The sequence below is a fragment of the Aplysia californica genome, unplaced genomic scaffold (assembly GCF_000002075.1).
Source record: "Aplysia californica isolate F4 #8 unplaced genomic scaffold, AplCal3.0 scaffold00333, whole genome shotgun sequence".
Taxonomy (NCBI): Eukaryota; Metazoa; Mollusca; class Gastropoda; order Aplysiida; family Aplysiidae; genus Aplysia; species Aplysia californica.
Window position 1 is genome coordinate 288,465 of NW_004797603.1, and position 20,596 is coordinate 309,060.

Here is a 20,596-nt window from a genome sequence, read left to right on the forward strand (position 1 = left end):
CCAAATCGCATGGCTGCTGGTACATCACACATTTGTATGAAAACACCAACTCTAAGTCAAGTTTTTGTACGAGTTTTACGACAATTGCATCAAAATTCAGTCATATCAATGCCGAAGATTAGGTGCGTTACAAAAGAGTAACATACAAAAAAAAAAAAAAAAGGAGTAATCAGGATGATACATGTTTGATAGCAAAGAAGGAGCAAACCACACCAGAGCATCCGCCAACTATCAACAAAAGGATAACACCATGCCTACACCCTAGACACTCAACACACATAAGCGTCAATTAATTTCATCAGTACTTTTAAAAAGTAAGAATCCTTCATCTTTTCCAAGATTTCTGATCTTAAGTCAGATACTAATAAAAGGATGCTAACAAAGCTCTATCAACCATTTCACATCACAGACAACTGCATTGCAGATTTGCCAACTTTTTCCAAACTCAACCAGGGACATTCAACATAAATGGATGGTCACTTCACTAAAACAAACAGAAACAGCTCACAAACACCTGTAAAAGAGTTCACAATTCAGCTAAAATGTATTTCCCGATGGCCAAATCTTGGGACTGTCCCCAGGAAAACTGGGACAGTTGGCAAGTCTGGTATTAGTTAAACAATCCAGCCTGGACAGAAAAAAATGAAAGAAGAACAAGTCCCTCCCTTCCTCACCTGTTTCTCTGATCTGACTTGAGAGGCCAGCACCACGGGATTCTCGTGAGGTTTCAGCTGAGCCATCTGCGTCATGCGGTGGCCGAACCAGTTGGACTTCTCCGTGAGGAGTTTCTCCACCTTGTCCACGTCAGCCTTCTCTATGTGGTTGTATTTCTCATCCTGCGGGAGAAGAAAATAGGAATGGCATCATCACCTGATGAGACTCAATTAAACTTATTTACTTACTCTCTCCCGGTGCTGTCAGACAAATTAGGCAGAGAGAGCAGTTGCCGTCACGCTTTTGTCCCTAGCCACTTCCTCTAACCTTGGCATATCTAGGCCCTCGGCAATACCTGATAGGGCAATCTTGTCTCCTGCACTCTTGAAACACCATTATGTTACATGTTTAAAGACCCTTTTCCACACAGAACAATAAGTTAAGAGGATGGGCATAAAACTTAAGATCCATTTCTGATAAAACACTGCCAAGAAAATTCCACGGCTAACAAAAGTTCCAAATTATTTCACTGGACTCTTTGAACATAACTATTCAACTTGACGTATCAAACCCCCTCTCTCCCCACACATAGAGTAGACAAACTTACACACCCCTTTTCCCCCACACATACAACACATAAACTTGCACACCATAGACACTTACGTTCTGAGCCCTCACAAGCTTACACTCCTCTTTCTGTCTCCACACTTACAGTACACAAACTTACACTCCCCTGTCTCTCTCCACACACAAATGGTTGACAAACTTACAATCCCCCTGTCTCTCTCCACACACATACAGTTGACAAACTTACAATCCCCTGTCTCTCTCCACACACATACAGTACACAAACTTACACTCCCCTGTCTCTCTCCACACACATACAGTACACAAACTTACAATCCCCTGTCTCTCTCCACACACATACAGTACACAAACTTACAATCCCCTGTCTCTCTCCACACACATACAGTACACAAACTTACAATCCCCTGTCTCTCTCCACACATACAGTACACAAACTTACACTCCCCTTTCTTTCCTCACACACAGTAGACAAACTTACGTTCTGAGCCCACTGGTCCAGGAACTTGCGCACCAGCTGTATGGAGGAACCCATGGCGTCCCGGACTGCAGGCCACTCCTGAGCCTCACGGTAGCGGTCAGCTACCGGCTGACCAGTTTGCTGACAGACAAAAAAAAATAAGATAAAGTTATGGCTCTGTGGGCACACTTCACCCGTTAAATAGTCTTTTTTTGCACAGGAGGGGGCACAAGCCAATCAACCACACTGCAGTCCAAACTTAGGAGAAAGCTTTTTCAAAATATTTATTCAAATCCGTCTACAGCCCTACCTCCACACCCCGATTTGCAAGGTTTAACTATGATTTTCAAAGTGTACGAGAAAACTTAAAATGCTGTCACACGAAGCAGGATTTCCCAGTCCCCACCAGCTTCTTTCACATTCAAAAGAAAAGGGACCTACCAGTGGTGCTCTCCAACCACCCACAACTATAAGTTCATTACATCAGAAGAATAACAAGAGGGAAAAAAATAAGAAAACAATAAACACACCCCACCCCCCAAAATAAACCCAAACAAACCCAGGCAGTGAGGCCCTTACCTTCAGCTCTGCCAGTTTATCGATGTAGACCTGCTTGTTCTGGTCCTCACCCTCCTCATACAGCCAGTTCTCTGTGTCTTCCAGTTTCAGCGAGAACGAACTGCGGTCCTGTCCACAGAAAGATTCTATGTGTACATCATCGGCACATAAACAGTTTCACACACACACCAACAACAAACCAAACCATCTTGACGTACATTTCCACACATTAACCAATTCTAAAACTTTTCATGTAAATAAGTTTTTGCCACCCCCCTTCCAAAAACCAAAAACAATTAAATATGAAAGCTTATCATTGCATATTATTTTTCAAGATGGCGTAGGGCAGTCTTACACTAAGCAGTCGATATGGTCTTCCATCGCCAGACTTATTTGCTATAAAAAGTGGGAGCTTAAGTCAACCAGGATGATAAAATGACATCTTTGATAAAAATCAACAAATAGCCCAGCCAAGGAGGCTGTAGAGTATAGGACAAGGGACAACAGGAATTCATTAAAAGTAAAACCAGGATTCACCAATCTCTTATCATTGACAACTGAATGCACATACCAATGTTCTACAGAAAATTACAGTGGGAATGCGGTGTTTTAACTCTGCTGAATACTTTATGGTCCCTCTATTATTCACCAAATGTGACCATAAGATTTACAAAAGACTACGACAATGTTACTCACATCCTCTGTGATGTAGTTTTCAAAAGTACTGTACAATTTATCCCTCATTTCATAAACATATTCTTCCACAGCATTCTTTGCATCTGCCCTCTCTTTCTCCATTTTGTCCTGCATCACCATTTGATTCTGCGAACCAAAAGAGAAAAAAATAATAATTGAGACAGGCATGTTATGACAGTCTACAGATACACAAAAATACGACCACCCAACTTACAATGATCGCATGTCACCATTAAAGAAATACCTTAGCATGCTCAATATCAGCCTTAAATGGTATGAATCAAGGGTAAAGCACATGAGTATTAGCCTATGGACAACGGGGCTGGTGTAACAATGCTAATTACAGTAATAGTAATAAATACATTATTGTGTGCAAGATAAATGCACCACGTAATTCAGTTACATTAAATTGGGGAAACTTTTTTACTTTTCACTTTTATTGATTGATTTATTTCTCTCTCTCTCTCTCTCTCTCTCTCTCTCTCTCTCTCTCTCTCTCTCTCTCTCTCTCTCTCTCTCCTTTTAATATTGGCTTATCTTTCTTTTTTCAAAATAGGAAGGGTAAAAAATCTGAAATCAGAAGAAACCTGAAACATTTACATCCCTGACATATAATCGCTTACAACACATTACGTCATATAAATGCCGAAGACTCTAGTTACAAGTGAGTAACAAACTTTTTAAAAAAGGAAGGTAGCAAAGGACGACAGCAAATGGTAACAGAAGAAGCAAACCACACCGGAGTGCCTACCAACCACCCGCACCATGTTTGCAATCCTAATACTGACCAGTAAGATATATATATATGTCTGGACAAGAGACAAAACACAAAAACCCACTAGGGAAAAATCCTCAACAATTTTGAGGCCATACAAAAATAATATTTTTATGGTGATTTTATTCTCTCAATACAATATACAAGAGCAAGTTTTGATTTGCTGCCAGTTCTCACCTCTTTCTCAGTCAGATTATTCAAATCTGTTTTGGACAACTGGTAGACCTTGGACTCCACAAGAAGGTCGATCGTTTTTACCGTCTTTTTCGTCTTCTTGCCTGACTTCTTGTCTCCTTCCTGCAGAAGTCAAAGTCAGAACAATAATGCATTACTTTGATGTGTAACAAAACAATACCACAATACTTTAGAGTATAACAAAACCAAACCACATAAGTTTGATGCATAACAAAACAATATCACCTTACTTTGATATGATATGTAACAAAGCAATACCACCTTACTTTGAAGCACAACAAAAAAATACCACAATACTTCAGCATATAACAAACAATACCACCTTACTTTGATAAGTAACAAATCAATACCACAATACTTCAGCACATAAAAAAACAATACCACCTTACTTTGATAAGTAACAAATCAATACCACAATACTTCAGTACATAACAAAACAATACCACCTTACTTTGATAAGTAACAAATCAATACCACAATACTTCAAAGCGTAGCAACACGTTTTACTTTTATAACAAGCACAAAGTTGACCAAAAACAAAAGTAGTTAACAACTGATCAGCATCCACACAATCCGTGGATCTACTAGACTCGACAATGTCCGTACCTGAGAGTTCCCATCCCCAGATTTCTCTTGTGAGTTCTGCTGTTCCCCACTGCTGCTCTCTTCCATGTTCTGCTGGTCACTCGACTGCTCCATTTCAGAAGCGCTCTGACAGAGTAAAAACCATTTGAAGTTTTCAGCAAATTCTGACAAAATATGAATTACAGCTGAAGCTGTCTGAGATGGCGGCCTATCATTGCTCAGGAGAAAAGTGTCAGACTTACAGTGTCATAACGTTTTAGTTTAGTTTCAGTAGAGAGTAGAGGTTTAACGGCGCTCGCAACTGCATAAGGTCATATGAGCGCCAGAAGATTAGAGGTTTACAAAAGAGTATCAAACTCAAAAAAGAAGGGAAGATAAGGACAATAGATGTTTGATAGGAAAGAAGGAGCATATCACACATGAGCACCTGCCAACCACCCACATCATAACGTTTATTTTTTTTAAATATTTTTTTTTAATTAAAAAAAAAAACAACAAAAAAACCCACCAACGCAAGAAAGGAAAAGGGAATGGGCTATTGGAACAGGTGATTGTCTTATACAGGTGGCCGCCAGAGCAGGTTCAAACTGTATTCAAGCCACACTAAGTTCATAACCAAAATAAAAAAACCTTTAGGACACTCCGAATCCCGACAAACCGAGAACAGTTTCTTCAGCAGGGAGGTCTATACAATAAGTTCTAGAGCTGTGAGGAGTTCTGACAGTACAAAAGACATATTTAGAGTTCCAGCTTTCTTTTAAAAGAGAAAATAACTTACGCAACATTTCTATGGTAACTTCCGTTTTCAATACATTCTCACCGAGACTCCAAGTACATAAGATACATTTCGAGTCCCAATGTTCATCAAAAAGATAAAACAACGTCCACAATTTTTCTCCTGTGACCTATATGCAAACGATACTCACTGAAACCCAACAAAGCGAGCCAATACAAAAGTGAATATTCTCACACATACATGAGCCGTTTCCACAAATGGCGTAATCAACTTCTGGGGGTTCCCAGATAAAGTTGTTATTCGAATAAAACCATCAAGGAACACGGTACAATATTCAATTATTGTTTTATTTCCTTCCCATTTTGTAACCGAAAAAAAATAACGAGTGGCAAAGCCATGGTTCTGGTTTAAGTGCTCTTTCTTTTGTTTTTCTCTTCAAACTTTCTCAAAACTTCAAACAAAACTTAAGTGCTTATGAGAACAATGAAGTCGATGATATACTTCTACAGCAACAACTTTATCGATCCTCACCTGGTCTCCGTTCACCTGAGACGCGTCCCCACTGCTGGCTTCTTTCTTCTTCGCATCCTCGCCATCCACCTCCATGCTGTCCTTCCCCTCCTCTTCCTCCTCCGCACCCTCCAGCTTCTCGTACATACTGGCCGAGATGATGCGAAACACGCCGTGGCTGTCCACCCTGACCTTCACCTTCACCTTGGAACTCTCCCCATTGGTTTGAGCGACGATGTCGTTGATTTTGAACTCTCCTGAAAAAAGGAAACAAAGGCTCAAATGACAGCTATCCTAAGGTCTTTTTCATGCTTTTCCCCCATCACAGAAGGCTACACTGCCTGATAAACTACAATTTTGACAAATCCTTCGACCAACTCATTTTGCAGGCCCAACACACACCAAATAGTTCCAATGTAAAGTAACAAAAGACTGCAATAGAGGATTTACCACTGCCGCGAGTAAAAGGCCAATATTTTTTAAACAAACACTAAGCGCTCTACATATATACATTCAAAATTGTCCGAGATGGACACCCTCTGTCAAGGAGAAAACTGGTTGTCTTAGACAGTGCCATTACTAAAATAAAAATTCAAGAGAGAAAACAGATAGAAAGTGGTTTTTGGTGAGGGCAATCGCCTTGGACAGGCATCTGATATAGCAGGTTTGACTGTACCCCACCAGACTATATTTTTACACTCAAAGGCCACGAAAACCATTCAGAAAAGAAATTTATACCTTTACTTATGTCTAAAAGAAGATCATTCCAACAACATTTTTGTTGCTACATCACATCATCATCTAAACACATCAAATGGGGGCAAAGTGTTCAAGTGAAGCAGACAAAAGAAAAAAAGTGCAACACCAAGTAAAAGCTTCTAAAAATCAATAGAAAGTGACCATGCAACTCACCTATATCTGTCGAGGGAAAAGGGATGTCACTCGCATTCGAGTAAGACGCAGACAAAGTGAACGGCTCCTTGCGGTAAAATGTGAGCATTTTGGAGAACGGAGCAGCGTGGAAGCGTGAGAATACTTCAAGTGAGCTGAAATGGATAAGAATATGGTTTTTTTTAAATCCCCAGGAAAACAAAATATATACTCAAAGAAAAAATGTTTCTCACGCTTTATCCCACTTAATTCTCCACAACTGTGTAATTTTTTGGAAAAACCGCAAATCTTGATTATAATGGATAATACATGTAATTTATATTTGAAAATGTCAACTAGATGCAATTCTGTATCAATACAGTTTTATGAGCACTGAAAACCCCTTCCCTACATCTCCAACAAATAAGATTGATGTTACTGTCATTGATCCAAGGCTTTTGTCATTTCTCCAGTATAAAAACTAATTTGTCATTTCCTAAAGTGAATGGAATCTTAGTTCTTTCTCCAATGAATGGATTTTTGCCACTTCTCCAGTGAATGGATTATTAGTCATTTCTCCAACGAGTGGCTTTAAGACGTTTCTACATGATGGTATGTATTTTCCTCCTTCTTCAATGAAAAGACTCGTTCTTTGATCTGAGAGGGAAGAAGGAAAAAAAAAGAAGGAGAAGTCACTCCAATCCCCACCTGTCTTCGTCCATCTGACTCTGGGGCTGCCAGAACAAGGACACTGGGTACGGCTGACAGTCGGTGATGCTGAAGTCTCGGACCCGGAATGTTGGCGATAGGATGGCACACTGGTGATTGGAACAAGGAATTTACAAATATAAGTGAACTGCATGTAAAGGACACTCTTGAAATGGGAAAAGCTAAACGCATACTACAAATACGACCAGCAAAATGTGGCGAACTTTAGGTTTTCAAAGGATTTGAGATCATAATTTACTTTCATAGATCAATTTTGAGACCCTCTTAAACTTTAATGGCAGGCATACCATTAACCCTAATTGTAAAATTTAAAAAATAAGTTGCAGGCAAGTTTTCATTTCTTTGTGTATATAGGTGGAGTCTGTGTGTGTGTTAAATTTATTTCTATACACTTCTTCTTCGAAGACCAAACGCTGACAACACCCTCTATGAAACATTACAGCAACTACAACAAACCTGCACTCATCACTCCGTGGCAATGGACAGAAGAGCGGGAGCCCAGCTGTTGCTGGACGGGTAACAACAATTCATTCTTATTTTCCCCCAACTTTGGAAGTGCGAGGCATCGTGGTGAACGCAGACGCTCATCAAAATAATGAAGTAAAAGAAATAGGCCTTTTTTTTTTTATGGCTGATGGGCAATTTTTTTCTTCTAATTTTCTTTTTGGCTCAACACCTTTTATAACCATTTCAAAACACATTTTTGTGTGGATTTTACTGAACCCCCCCCCCCCCTTGATTAAAGGCACAAAAATTGTAAATTTTCAGTTTCCAAGGACTCTCAGGCTATGGAAGTTACCAAATTTTAGGGGCCATTTTCTCACTAACTTTTTACCTTTGAAATCAAGCGACACTGACTTCCTTCAATCGTTAATATTTTGACCTATATTTAACATAGATGACTATTTTTTTTCACCAAAAGGAAAGCAAATAAACAGGCTTTAAGGTGATACTAATAACCCCATACGCCCAAAATTGAAGAACGCCTGATTCCACCACGTCGCCACACATTTCTATTTTCCCCCAGCTTCGGACATCCCCTGTAATACCTGCAGGGCACAGCCTCTTGCGACGGCTTCGTCAGCATTGAGGGTTGTGCTGGGTTCCTTGCTGAACACCTTCTGCACCAACTGTTTGAAGGCCGGGATCCTGGAGGACCCACCCACAATCTCCACAGAGTGGATGTCCGCAGACTTCAGTTCTGGAGAGGGCAAGGACAAAGATAGAATCGCCGTTATAAAACTCAACTGAAGAAACACCACATGACAGAAAGAACAGAAAGACACTAGTGAAAGGAGAGACACATGTTCAGTCAGAGCGTAACAGGGAGAAAAAAAACCCCAACAATTTCAAAGACAGCCAATTTTTTTCCTTCACTATGTAATTCAGGTTTTCAGGTACAACTAAACTGCTTAGCGTAAGACTGCTGTATGCTATTATGAAAAGTGATGCAAAACCCATCCATATTTCTTACATTACATTTCAAGCCCAGGCCACCAACGAAAATTTCTATGCCAAATAATAAGAGAAAAAAAAAAAAACCAACACACAGACCCCCACGGATAAGAAACTTACTTGAGCTATCCAGGACAGCCATCAAGGTATCCTCAATTCTCTTTAGCAAAGGAGCAGCCATTTCCTCGAATGCAGCTCTGAGAAAAAAGCAATAATTAAGTATGTTACCAATTACCGATAATCTGTAAAATATCTTGAGGGATTTGTAAAAATTTCCACTTTGATAAACGATCAGTACCAGGAATATAAAAGATTAGTAGCATGTTATACGCATAATGAGACACAAAAGGTCCAAATTTTACAAAAAAGGAAAAAGTTGGACAAAATGTGAGATATAAAGATACAGGAAATAGAAGAGACAGCAAAAACAGTGGCAAAAAATGATCATAGCAATTCCAGTTGAAATTGTCCAAGACAGTCTATGTTGGGGGATAAAATGGTTGTCTAACAGATTTAGTTTTAGTAAGTGTTTTGGTGCACTTGCAACACAATAAGGTCATATAAGTGCCGAAGATTAGAGGTGTTACAAGAGAGTAACAAACAAAAAAGGAGGACAGATAAGGACGATAGATGTCTGATAGGAAAGAAGAAGCAAACCACACCAGAGCACCCACCAACCACCCAATGTCTATCAGATTTGAACGATCAACAAACCTGTCCATGGAAGCAGTGACATCTTTGTCGTCCATGAAGCACTCGATGTTGAGTGGGATCGGCTGCACGTTGGCGCTCATCAGCTTCTTCAGTTTCTCACACTCCTGGGTGAGGCGGATATACGCCTTCGGCCGCGTCTTGGCGTCGACTTTGTACTTTTTCTTGAACTCCTCCGTCATGTGACTGGCCAGGAGCTCGTCAAAGTCCCGCCCACCCAGCTGGTAGTCAAAGGAGGTGGCCAAAACCTGAGGGGTGACAACATACCAAAACATGGGTTAAGCAGAAAACAATTAGCACTCCATCCTCACGTTTTAAACACTTTGGGTGAAACCAAAGGGATTTATTTAACATCAACTTGTTTGGGTTCTTTTTTAGAAAAGAAAAGCACATTGACACTGTTATGGTCATCACATAGTGCAGGGAAGGTGCAAAACAGATAGACAGAAACAACAGGGTGCTTGATTTCACAGTGTAGTGGCACAAATGTCTTTTTTTTAAAGTTATAGAAGGAGGGGAGATAAAGGAAGATAGATGTTTGATTTTAAAAAAAGGAGCAAACCACACCAGAGCACCCGCCAACCACCCACTAAATATCTTTACCCAAATAAAATTAAAAAATATAATAATAATAATAATAATACAAAATTTTAAAAAATAATATGAATATGAACTCCATTCATCCCCCCCCCCCCCCCCAAATATCACCCCAGCGTACCTTGAGTTTCCCTTTGTGGAAAGAACAAGCTGACACTTGTAAGGACGAGTAGCCAAAATCAGCAAACACAACATGACGTGGCTTCTCAGTTTCAGCTGGCAAGTCCGACTTGTAGATTCCATAGGCCAGAGCAACTGTTCCAGATAACAAAACACAGATAGAGACCAGAATGAATTAGATTTACCGAGTGGTTTGTTTTAGTAGAGGTTTTATGTCGCTCGCAACTGCATAAGGTCATGTGAGCACCAGAAGATTAGAGGTGTTACAAGAGTGTAACAAACATAAAAAAGAAGAAGGGGAGATAAGGACTACAGATGTTTAATAGGAAAGAAGAAGCAGACCACATCAGAGCAACCGCCCACCACCCACTTACTGAGAGTAGTACAACACTTATTACACAAAGACAGCTTACATACACTTCCAAGATTACTTGTTAAAAGAGATACTTAACATGATACAAAGAAGAAGAAATAAGGACGATAGGTGTTTGACAGGAAAGATGGAGCAAACCACATCATAGCATCCGCCAACCACACACAGTAACCAGAATGCGAATGGCAAACGAGTAAAAGGCTCTAAAGATTAAGTAACATTGAGATACATACATGGCTGTGGGACAAGCATGACAACAGGGAAGCACTTTCCGCGTGAGTGTGTGTGTGTGTGTGTGTGTGAGAAGAAGCCTACCATACTTCAGCACATTAAAAGTAAAAATAGTCCATGCTTTGACGGGGAGAAACGAAAAACAAATAAAATGTCATGTAAAACGTCATTTATAAGGAGAAAATGTCTCGTGGTGTTCAATAGTAACCATAATTGATCACACAAGGAATGAAGAAAAAACTGATTGCTTTCCATATTTAGACAAACAATGTTACCTGCAGTTGTATCATTCAAAATCCTCAAACAATTCAACCCAGCAAGTTGACAGGCATCCAGTAGAGCTCTTCTTTCAACATCAGTGTAGAATGATGGAACCTATAATCAAAGGAGAAAATTCCAACTAAACTTCAACAGAACCTGACTTTAAATTATGTCCATCAGGTATCAATAAATGCACAGACATGCATCTTGCAGATTTTGCCAGTAATATGTCCAAAGGAAAAAAAAGCTAGAAACAAGAAAAATAAAACCTACTGCAGAACAACAGAGTAGAAATTATATGTGTCACGACACAGTGGAATCAGGTGCTCGTCAATTTTGGGTCATATGGAGTTGTTCCTATGGGTAAACAAAAGGGTAACAGGGAAAGTCAGAGAAACGTAGCTTTTTTGAGAAAATCCGAGCAAAGGAAAGAATGGAGAAACATGATAGCCGAAGTCTGTCGCAGATCTTGCACAGGATGACGATGATGGAGTGGTTGGTATCATCATAAAGCAGGCCCATTTGCCTTACTTTCGACGAAAAAGTAATTCATTTATCTTGGACACAAGTCGAGATATTAACAAGGGAAGGAGATGGGGTTCGCCTGGTCTCTAAGGTAAAATTAGCGAGAAAATGACAGCCAAAGTATATTTATTTCCTTAGCTTGAGAGCCTGTGGAAACTGAAAATTCACATCTTTTATGCCTTTAATCAACATTCTTCAGTAAAATCCACACAGAAATGTGTTCTTTAATGGGCATGGAAGGTGTTGAGACAAAAAACAAAAATTTGATTAAAAATTCCCAAACTTGCTGAAAAATGCCAATTTCTTCACTTTATTATTTTGACGAGCGCCTGACTTTACCACGCTGCCTCACATATGTTCTTCTCAAAAGGACTTACAGCAAAAGAAAGTTCCTGTCTTATATTCTTACGAGAGTTCGCTTTTTCTGCCAAGGGCTCTTAAACAAAAAAACAAAAGGTAATTATATTCTTCTCACAACATGGAGGAGAAAATTTCTTATTATTATCCAAGACCCATAACAGAAACAAAGAAAACCACAAATTCTACTTACAGATAAAACGACATCAACAACTTTTGTCTTCAAGTTAGCCTCTGCAGTAAACTTCAGCTTATTCAGGAGCATGCCAGTCAGCTGAGACGCACTGAAGTTCTGGTTTTCACCCAGATAAGACAGCTGAAACAAAACAAAACATAAAACCCATTACACACAAAAAAAATGGTCTTGTGGTAAGGCTCTCTGGCCCAACAATTATGTCTTGAGTTCGTTTCACCTCAAAAGCTTAATGTTGTGCCCCTGGGGAAGGCACTTGACAAGAATTTTCCCCACTTCATTCAAGCGGGAATAATTAAACTTCTAAAGACAGAGAAAGGTTGTCAATTCTTTAATGTTTCAATGCTTGTAATGCGAGGCTTGCACTGTACGCTTCCTTGCAAGCCGAGAATGTTTCCTAGCCATGTTTCTAGGGTCTGCTGGGGGTAATTATAGCAGTAAAGCGACGATAACGTGCGTTGTACTGGTGTGGATATGCATTATATAAAAGCAAGTATTATGATCTTTTCTAATAAGTGGGAACAACTGAACAATATTTCAGAAATGACCCTCTGCTCTCATATTAGAACATAAATAGCAAATAGTAGCCAACAAATCAATTTCTTGATTTGGAATAAAAGGAAGCATGGCACAAGCATATAATTATTCTCCTAGAAGACCATCACCTTCTTTCAAACAACACGTCGGTGGTTTGGGGGGGGGGGGGGGGAGGGGTTGCGCTGATGTGGTTTGCTCCTTCTTTCCAGTCAAACATTTATTTCCCTTATTTTTCTTCCTTCTACTATCTAGTCAAACCTCTTATTTTGGGCACCTGAATGACCTAATTGTGTTGCAAGTATGGTAAAACTCTGACAAAAACTAGAAAACAAAACACTGTCCACAACCAACCAATTCAGAGATAATGGCAAAAATGTAGAACTGACACGAAATCACTGAGTAAAATGATACTGTAACGGTGGGCAGCTGTAATTCAATAATGCACAAAAAAATAAAAAAGCAACAACAACAACTATACCATACCTGAAAAACAACATCTCCATTGCTATCTTTAGTAACGGTATTCGGTTTGAAGTTTCTCTGAAGTTCCCTCTGAACAATGGGGTCCTCAAACTTGCGTCCGATGGCCCTCTTGAACCCACACACAGTGTTCTTGAAGTTTGTGACAGCCTGCTGTTTTGCAGCAACACCTACACTTCTGTTTTTCTCTCCGAGAGAAACATATGAGCTGTTCAAAAAAAAGGAGAAAAAACACTTTGAACATATTTACCTCCATCAACAAAAAGACATCATTTAGACCAAAACATGATTCCAATTTTTAAAAAGACTGAAGAAATGTTGACCTTCATCAATTCCAAGTTAATCTCTTTTGTTCAGCAATTTATAAAATTTAACCAAAAAATAAATAATAATTAACATGATTTAGTTATTATAAGAATAATTACATTATAAATGTAAATTTCCCCCGCGGCATAGATTGCACAATCAAATTTGTGTCACCCAGTCCAATGTCAAGGAGAAAAGTAGCTGTCTTAAAATCTTACACTATGTTGTAATGTTTGAAAAAACGCAAGGAGGGAAAAGGGAAGTGGCAGATACAGGTGATAATCTTATAACAGGAGGCCGTTAAACCAAAGTTGACTGTACATGATGTCAACACTAACTAAGTGCTCAATGTACAAGCTGTAGACAGAACAAATAGAGGAGACATTCTCACACTCATTTGATAATTGCCTCTAGACCTTTGTGTTCTATTAGGCATTTTGAGAAAAATAACACAAACTGCTGCACATACAAAACAGACCAGACATATTTTTTTACAAACATGTTTTTTGTTTTATTTATTAAAATTCAAAAGTTTAAAACAACTGTGGATAGAAATCCGGGGAATTTTCATAAAATAATCTAGACATGGCCATATAGAGCTCAGTTTGCCCAAAAGACAATGTAGGCAATTATTGAATATCTTCTAAAATAATAACATCTTATAATACTACTTACGGCGTGCATCTGTCACTGTACTCATTGGCAATGGTTTCTATGCCACCAGCTCTGGCCACACCAATGTATGAGGAAAAAGTGCCCACATCTAGACCCACCACTGACATTCTTCACGGTTTGTACCTGGTACCTTTAGCAATCTGGAGAAAAAAAATAGCATTCTTTAAAATAAAACAAACTATGTGAACATGTATGAGTGTGAATAGTGTTAAAAGTTAACAAGTAATTCGAATAGATTGTTGATAACTTGTAGTGGAACAGCTTAAAAATCTAAAACATATTTTTTGTAATTTCTTATTCCTGTGAAAAAAGACTCAAGTGTAAGACTAACGAAACAAAAAAGTGTGGAGAAAAGAATACTGACATCCACATTTCACAATGATTCACATTAATTCACTGACCCAGAGTTGATTTCCAGTTTGATAGAACGGACGATCTTTATTTTCTTCTCACCTTTATAAAATGAGACCATGTTTGAAAAGGATGTGAATGGTATATTTTTATTATATATCTTAAACATGCATGAATACAATATGGAAGTTGGAAGTGTTGCACACTGAAGTATAGAAGTAGAAGAACGAATAAAAACACATACTGAAGCACATTTTCAAAAGTAGCAGCTGTGGCAGAGACTCTCTACGGTGACACTAGTCACAGCAGACACTGATGTACCACCGACAGACACTTTAACCCCGTTAGCCAGGCACGGATCTATAGCCACCTGTGATTAACATATTGTCATATTTCGACCATTGAAGTAAACTCGCATGGACCACACATTAATTTTACGTAGCGTCAATTGCCACCGAGTGAAGCGGTGTCAAGTCTGAAAACAACCCTCTATCTTTTATAAACAGCTTTCTATTCATAATGACATAATGTGTTACGAACACATGAATAAGTTATAGATCTAACCCCCTCTCATAAGTTGATACGGCATAACGAGTAGTTACACACACTCCGGGGGTGCGAAAGCAAATATTAGGTCAATTTCCGAATGTCTTGCACTCAAATTCTTCTTTTTGTGTGTACAATTGTATTCAAAACTATCTATAAATAAACTTATTTTTATAAAGGAATATCACTTTGCATAAATTCAAGCTCATTTGAAAGATCTTGTACAGTAAAATGGAAGTCTTGTTTCCTGACTTTCCTATCGAGCTCCTGTCTAAGTGGGTCAATTTGTTCTCTAGTTTCATTGGACGAACATCTAGAGCTACCAACTCGGCATGTTTTGAATGAGACGTAGGCTAGCCTATGCTTCGGTGTAGAACTAACACAGGCGATTCTAGAAGTAGGCCACAAACTTAAGCAGACTGACGAACACACACTTGAGCTGCGGGAATACGGGACCCAGACATCACATGGATGATGCTCGGCGTGCGTGCGCTGAGCTAGGGGCTGGACTGACACGGGACCGGACAGAAGGCGAGGTGCCGAAATACGTAAGACATATCGGGGAACATAAAATGATAAATCCGGCACCCGGGGGACGGGAGTTAGGGAGAAAAAGAGAGAGAAACACACACACAGAGGCACAGAGAGATGTGCTGAAGCGGAAGTTCACAAACGCAGTTCAGAACACTAACACCTAGCACAAATACCACTGTAAGAGCTCCATTTTAGTCTAGTAAATTTTACTCGGTGGCAATTGACGCCAGCGTCAAATGTCACAGCGTCACTTGGTGGCAATTGACACTACCTTAATTTTATAGCCATCTCTATTCAGACTCAAGTCCGAAAAGATTTTTTTTTCTATTCGGATGGGTTTTATCTATTTGGACTCCGAAAAAAAATCTTTTATTTATTCAGACTCGACTTTTAAGTGAGTCATATGAGTGTAAGCAGGTTACATAAATAACTGTCGTCGGGGGATTTTACGTGAAACCTGAATTCGAACTACAAATTACTTACTAGAACTGTACTGTGTAATTGAGTCAAAAGTCAAAAGACTGCACTCTCATTGCCCAATGGCAGTGTCTAAGTACACGGTAACCGACAACTCAAGTGTCTTTCCACCACCACTAGCCTACAGCATCATTACTTCCACCACCACTTTTCTTTTCACATGTTTAATTTCATTTTATTGTGTGTTATAGTTTTTCCTGTAATTATATTTTTTAAAATCACTATGCACAAAATCAACAAGGGTCGAAATCTAGACTTCCTTTTCTCTCTCTCTCTCTTTTTTAATGCCCGCAGGCATAGTTGCACACTTTCAACACAAGACCGCTGGAACATTTGTTTATACTGGGTATCCGGTAAACGCACACAGGGTGAGAGTGGCTCGCCCTCTCGCCCTGGGTGAAGAACCTACAACTGCACTATTTCTCCTAACGTTCGGGAAAATAAAGTTGAACTCTATTGCTCCGAACGGTATCCGAATCTCAAGATTTTTTGGCTATTTGCGAGATTTAGGCGTTATTTTTCATTCTGCTATAATGCGAGGACTGGGAAGAAGCATTTTTTGCATCGAACTCAATTTCTAGAGCTTTAAATGTCTGAATATTCAGCTTCAGTTGTGGTTGGGGCAACGTTCCCGGACTATACTACTTCAATTTGAAAATTACTTTCAAAAGGTACTGCGAGAAAACAAGACTGCTCGACCTTGGCAGTAATCTATTTTGCATTTAGTCACCCAGCAAAAACTAAAATCCTTCAAGTAACCCCCCACCCCACCCCGCCACACCTTCACACACACAGACGCACACACAAACACACACATGGGCCACTCCATTCGCTTATTTTCAACAAATCTCGAGAACGGAAACCGTTCAGAGAAATATCTAGAGTTCAAGTTTATTTTCACGAATGTTCGGAGAAATAGAGCCGGCCTAAATTAATATCAAGTCTCGTCCCAAGGCCAAGGTTGGTGATATTTCTATCAAGAGTTTTAAAAACACACTTGTTAAAACATTAAAATTCTACTCTCAATGTCAATGAAAATAATTTTGTAAAAACACGTTAGAGGCTTAATATTTTCTGTGGAAGTGGCTATCTTCACCCCAGGTGAGAATAAAAATACTATCAACCTCTCACCGCGGGTGAGACTTGCTAGCGCTGGCTACTCTCACTCGGTGTGAAATAAGATGTTTTTCCTAATTTTGGATACTAAGTTACGGCCTATCGGTGTGGATGATCAAATAGACGTTGTTAGCGATCCAGGATCAAATAGACAAAAACAAAGAAAAAATGACGTCTATAATACAAAAGTAGGCTAATTTGGTCGTCTACAAAGATGCTAGATTCTATATATGGCTATTTCACTTTTGGAATCCAGCCAAACTACGCAGGTCGCCATTTTGTTACTTAAAAATTGCACGGAAGTTCTAGCAAGATCTAGATCTACTCCTTATCTCTTTCTGAATACTGTCTGGTCTGTATGATCAAATTGACAAAAACAAACATAAAAATGATGTTAAAATACAAAAGTAAATTAATTTGGTGGTCTACAAAGATGCTGTTCAGCTATTTCACTTTTCAAATCGAGCCGAACTACGCGGGTCGCCATTTTATTGGAAGTTCTCGCGTTACTCCTTCCCCCCCCTCCCTCTCTCTCCCTTTCTCTCACTGCCCACAGACAAAATTGCACACTTTCAACACAAGAGCACTGGAACGTTTGTTCACGTTGAACGTTACACTGGTTGGCCTATCACAGTGAAGGCACACTGGGTGAGAATAGCCAAAAATGGCAAAAGGCTCGCCTGCGCTATTCTCATCTGGGGTGAGAACAGAGGTGGCCATTTTCTGTCATGAGTGAAATTATTAACATTTAACGGGAAAATTTATTAGGCTAGATAAAAGCAAACTTGTGACACAGGCAAAAAAGGGTTAGATCTAGATCTAGCACACCCCCCCCCCCCTCCCCTTTCCGCCAAATGTTCCATTGAGACTAGATCTATAATGTTGGGGGGTGGGGGAGTTGACTTCTCGGTGCTTTTACGGAAGTTCCCACCCCCTTTATTTGAGGGCCACCTCTTTTCTCACCCCGGGTGAGAATAGTGCAGGCGAGTCCTTTGGCTATTCTCACCCGGTGCGCGTTCATCATTATAGCCTAGATCTAGGCCAACCAATTTTGCGTTCACCATAAACCACAGAATTCTACACTGTGATAACAGAAAAATTGTAGAATTCTGTGCCGTGAACAAACGTTCCATTATTACTACTGTTAGCCTACTAAAAAAAAGCTTACAATTTTGTTTGTGGGCAGTGGAGAGAGAGAGAGAGAGAGAGAGAGAGAGAGAGAGAGAGAGAAAGAAAGAGAGAGAGAGGAGTAGCGCGAGAACTTTCGGGCAAAACAAAATGGCGACCCGCGTAGTTTTGCTCGATTCGAAAAGTTAAATAGCCGTAGCATCTTTGTAGACGACCAAATTAATTTACTTTTGTGTTTTAACATCATTTTTTAACTTTGTTTTGGTCAATTTGATCGTCCACACCGATAGACAGTATTCAGAAAGAGATAGAGAGAGAGAAGAAGGGAGGAGTAGATCTTGCGAGAACTTCCGGGCAAAACAAAATGGCGACCCCCGTAGTTCGGCTCGATTCGAAAAGTGAAATAGCCATAGCATCTTTGTAGTCGATAAAATTAGCTTACTTTTATGCTATAACATAATCTTTTCTTTGTCTTTATCCATTTGATCATCCACATTGATAGAAAGTATTCCGAAATTAGGAAAAACAGGTCTTGTTTCACACCGGGTGAGAATAGCCTGCGGTGGCAAGTCTCACCCGGGGTGAGAGGTCGATCGTATTTCTATTAACCACTTCCCCGGAAAAAAGGAAATTCGTTCTATAGATCTATCGTTCAGTGCTTCCAATTTTCCGCCATTTTTTAGTTTCCCCCACACCTTTTCTGTCAATCCGATGCCCGCCGCCTCATTGATACGCCCCCCCCCCCCACCCCCCATGTTTCAGGCTACTTTCTTTGTTGTAGAAAAAGGTAAAATTGAAGATTAGCAGACCACCTGGCACCTGCAGCTGCATATTATGAGAGTGTAAAAGAAAAAAGACCGATTCGTTCAAATACACAAGCCTGTGTCATCTCGATTGTTTACCAAGAAAAAGTTGTGTTGCTGAGTGTAGAGCTGAGCATACGGCAACTTTTGATTCCATACACCAGCGCACAATTACGTAGATCTATGTCAAGACTAGCTTATTATTGTAATAACGATTCATAAAAATTGATCAGTTGCCGGGGGAAAAAAGACTGACGCGTATGCTACGTTCAACGCCCGCACCGATAGTGCCCCCCCACCCCCCTCCCCGACACGCACACAGCCACATGTGTGCTGGCCGCCCATCCGACCCCGACACACGCTAACAAGCCATCTTTAACTTTAATTGCTTCTGATGACCTCTTGACAAATAAACATTTATTAGAAGCGCTATAACTTTTCAGGCCGGCCTCAAATTCATCCTGAGATAAAAACTCGGCTCCTGCACAAAACGCCATTTTTGCCCGAAGTGATCCCGGTCTCTACCCAGCCTGAGGCGAGTCACGAGTGAGGCAGGCGCAGGACAGGAAGCCGGAGTCACGAGTCACAGGAAGTCGGAAGTGATGTTATGCTTGAGAAGAATCAAAGTCCGAATAGATCTAGATCTAGTCACTTCGTTAGTCTTACCTTATATCAAAATTATCCTACAACGCCAAGTTGTCCTAAAATGTATTAATTATTAAGTGTTCTTGACAATCAACAGTCTTTATAAGATAAGACAAATGAAAGGTGCTCAACCACCAATGCTTTCAAGAATAGGATTGACATGGTCTGGAAGGCACATAGAATCTAGATCTAAATTCTCCATGAACATAAATTGGTTTCAAACTGCCAGATCCGAGCACCAACCTACAGATTTAGAGTGTGAAAACAACTTAGAATCTAGCAGAGGAAGGAATGAACAAAGCAATGAAAGCAACGAACGGCTGATAGGCGACTAGCCTGACCACAGCCGTACTTCAAAACTAAACTGAACTAAACTAAGAAAGACAAATTCGGATCCCCTCCACAAAAACGACACTAGAAGATCTGTCTCTGTCTATGATGGCAGAAGAAAAAGGAGGCGTTTTGTCTGGGGTGAGACCATCACCAAGATTCCAGGCCAAGGGATAGGCTGGGTCTATTGACTAAGACTAAACCTTGTCTTCAATTTTAGTGGCGTAAAAACATTCTCTTACCTTTAAGAAAAAAGAAGTCGATGTGATATCACGTATTGAAGACAATACAGTCCGCTAATTTTCATGTGTTAATAATACCGGTACCACAGTGTGTAGTCTTATACTGATAGTGTGTGAAAATTCTAGAACACACGTGAACGGTGAATAACAAAACGCCTTCGCTCATTGCATTATTGGCTATGACGGTGTAGTGTAAAAATATATCCCTAAAAGAGTAGTCCATTTACCATGAGACACACTTGTCTCAATG

At 39.8% G+C, this 20,596-nt stretch overlaps 1 protein-coding gene across 1 annotated transcript in view; it reads right to left on the reverse strand.

Moving 5' to 3' along the window:
* The window catches only part of LOC101860509 (heat shock 70 kDa protein 4), a 24,137-nt gene extending 3,635 nt beyond the window's left edge, over positions 1-20,502 (reverse strand). The window contains exons 1-18 of the mRNA XM_005102637.3: positions 20,347-20,502; positions 14,175-14,314; positions 13,197-13,401; positions 12,177-12,299; positions 11,116-11,215; positions 10,238-10,371; positions 9,523-9,767; positions 8,929-9,005; positions 8,403-8,554; positions 7,333-7,442; positions 6,667-6,800; positions 5,776-6,011; positions 4,530-4,634; positions 3,906-4,025; positions 2,954-3,079; positions 2,279-2,386; positions 1,721-1,840; positions 675-836 (exon numbers count right to left, since the gene is read on the reverse strand). Coding sequence (XP_005102694.1) covers positions 675-836; positions 1,721-1,840; positions 2,279-2,386; positions 2,954-3,079; positions 3,906-4,025; positions 4,530-4,634; positions 5,776-6,011; positions 6,667-6,800; positions 7,333-7,442; positions 8,403-8,554; positions 8,929-9,005; positions 9,523-9,767; positions 10,238-10,371; positions 11,116-11,215; positions 12,177-12,299; positions 13,197-13,401; positions 14,175-14,281 — 2,364 coding nt within the window. The 5' untranslated portion in view covers positions 14,282-14,314; positions 20,347-20,502. The remainder of the gene's footprint in view (positions 1-674; positions 837-1,720; positions 1,841-2,278; positions 2,387-2,953; positions 3,080-3,905; positions 4,026-4,529; positions 4,635-5,775; positions 6,012-6,666; positions 6,801-7,332; positions 7,443-8,402; positions 8,555-8,928; positions 9,006-9,522; positions 9,768-10,237; positions 10,372-11,115; positions 11,216-12,176; positions 12,300-13,196; positions 13,402-14,174; positions 14,315-20,346) is intronic.
* Positions 20,503-20,596: the final 94 nt, after the last annotated feature.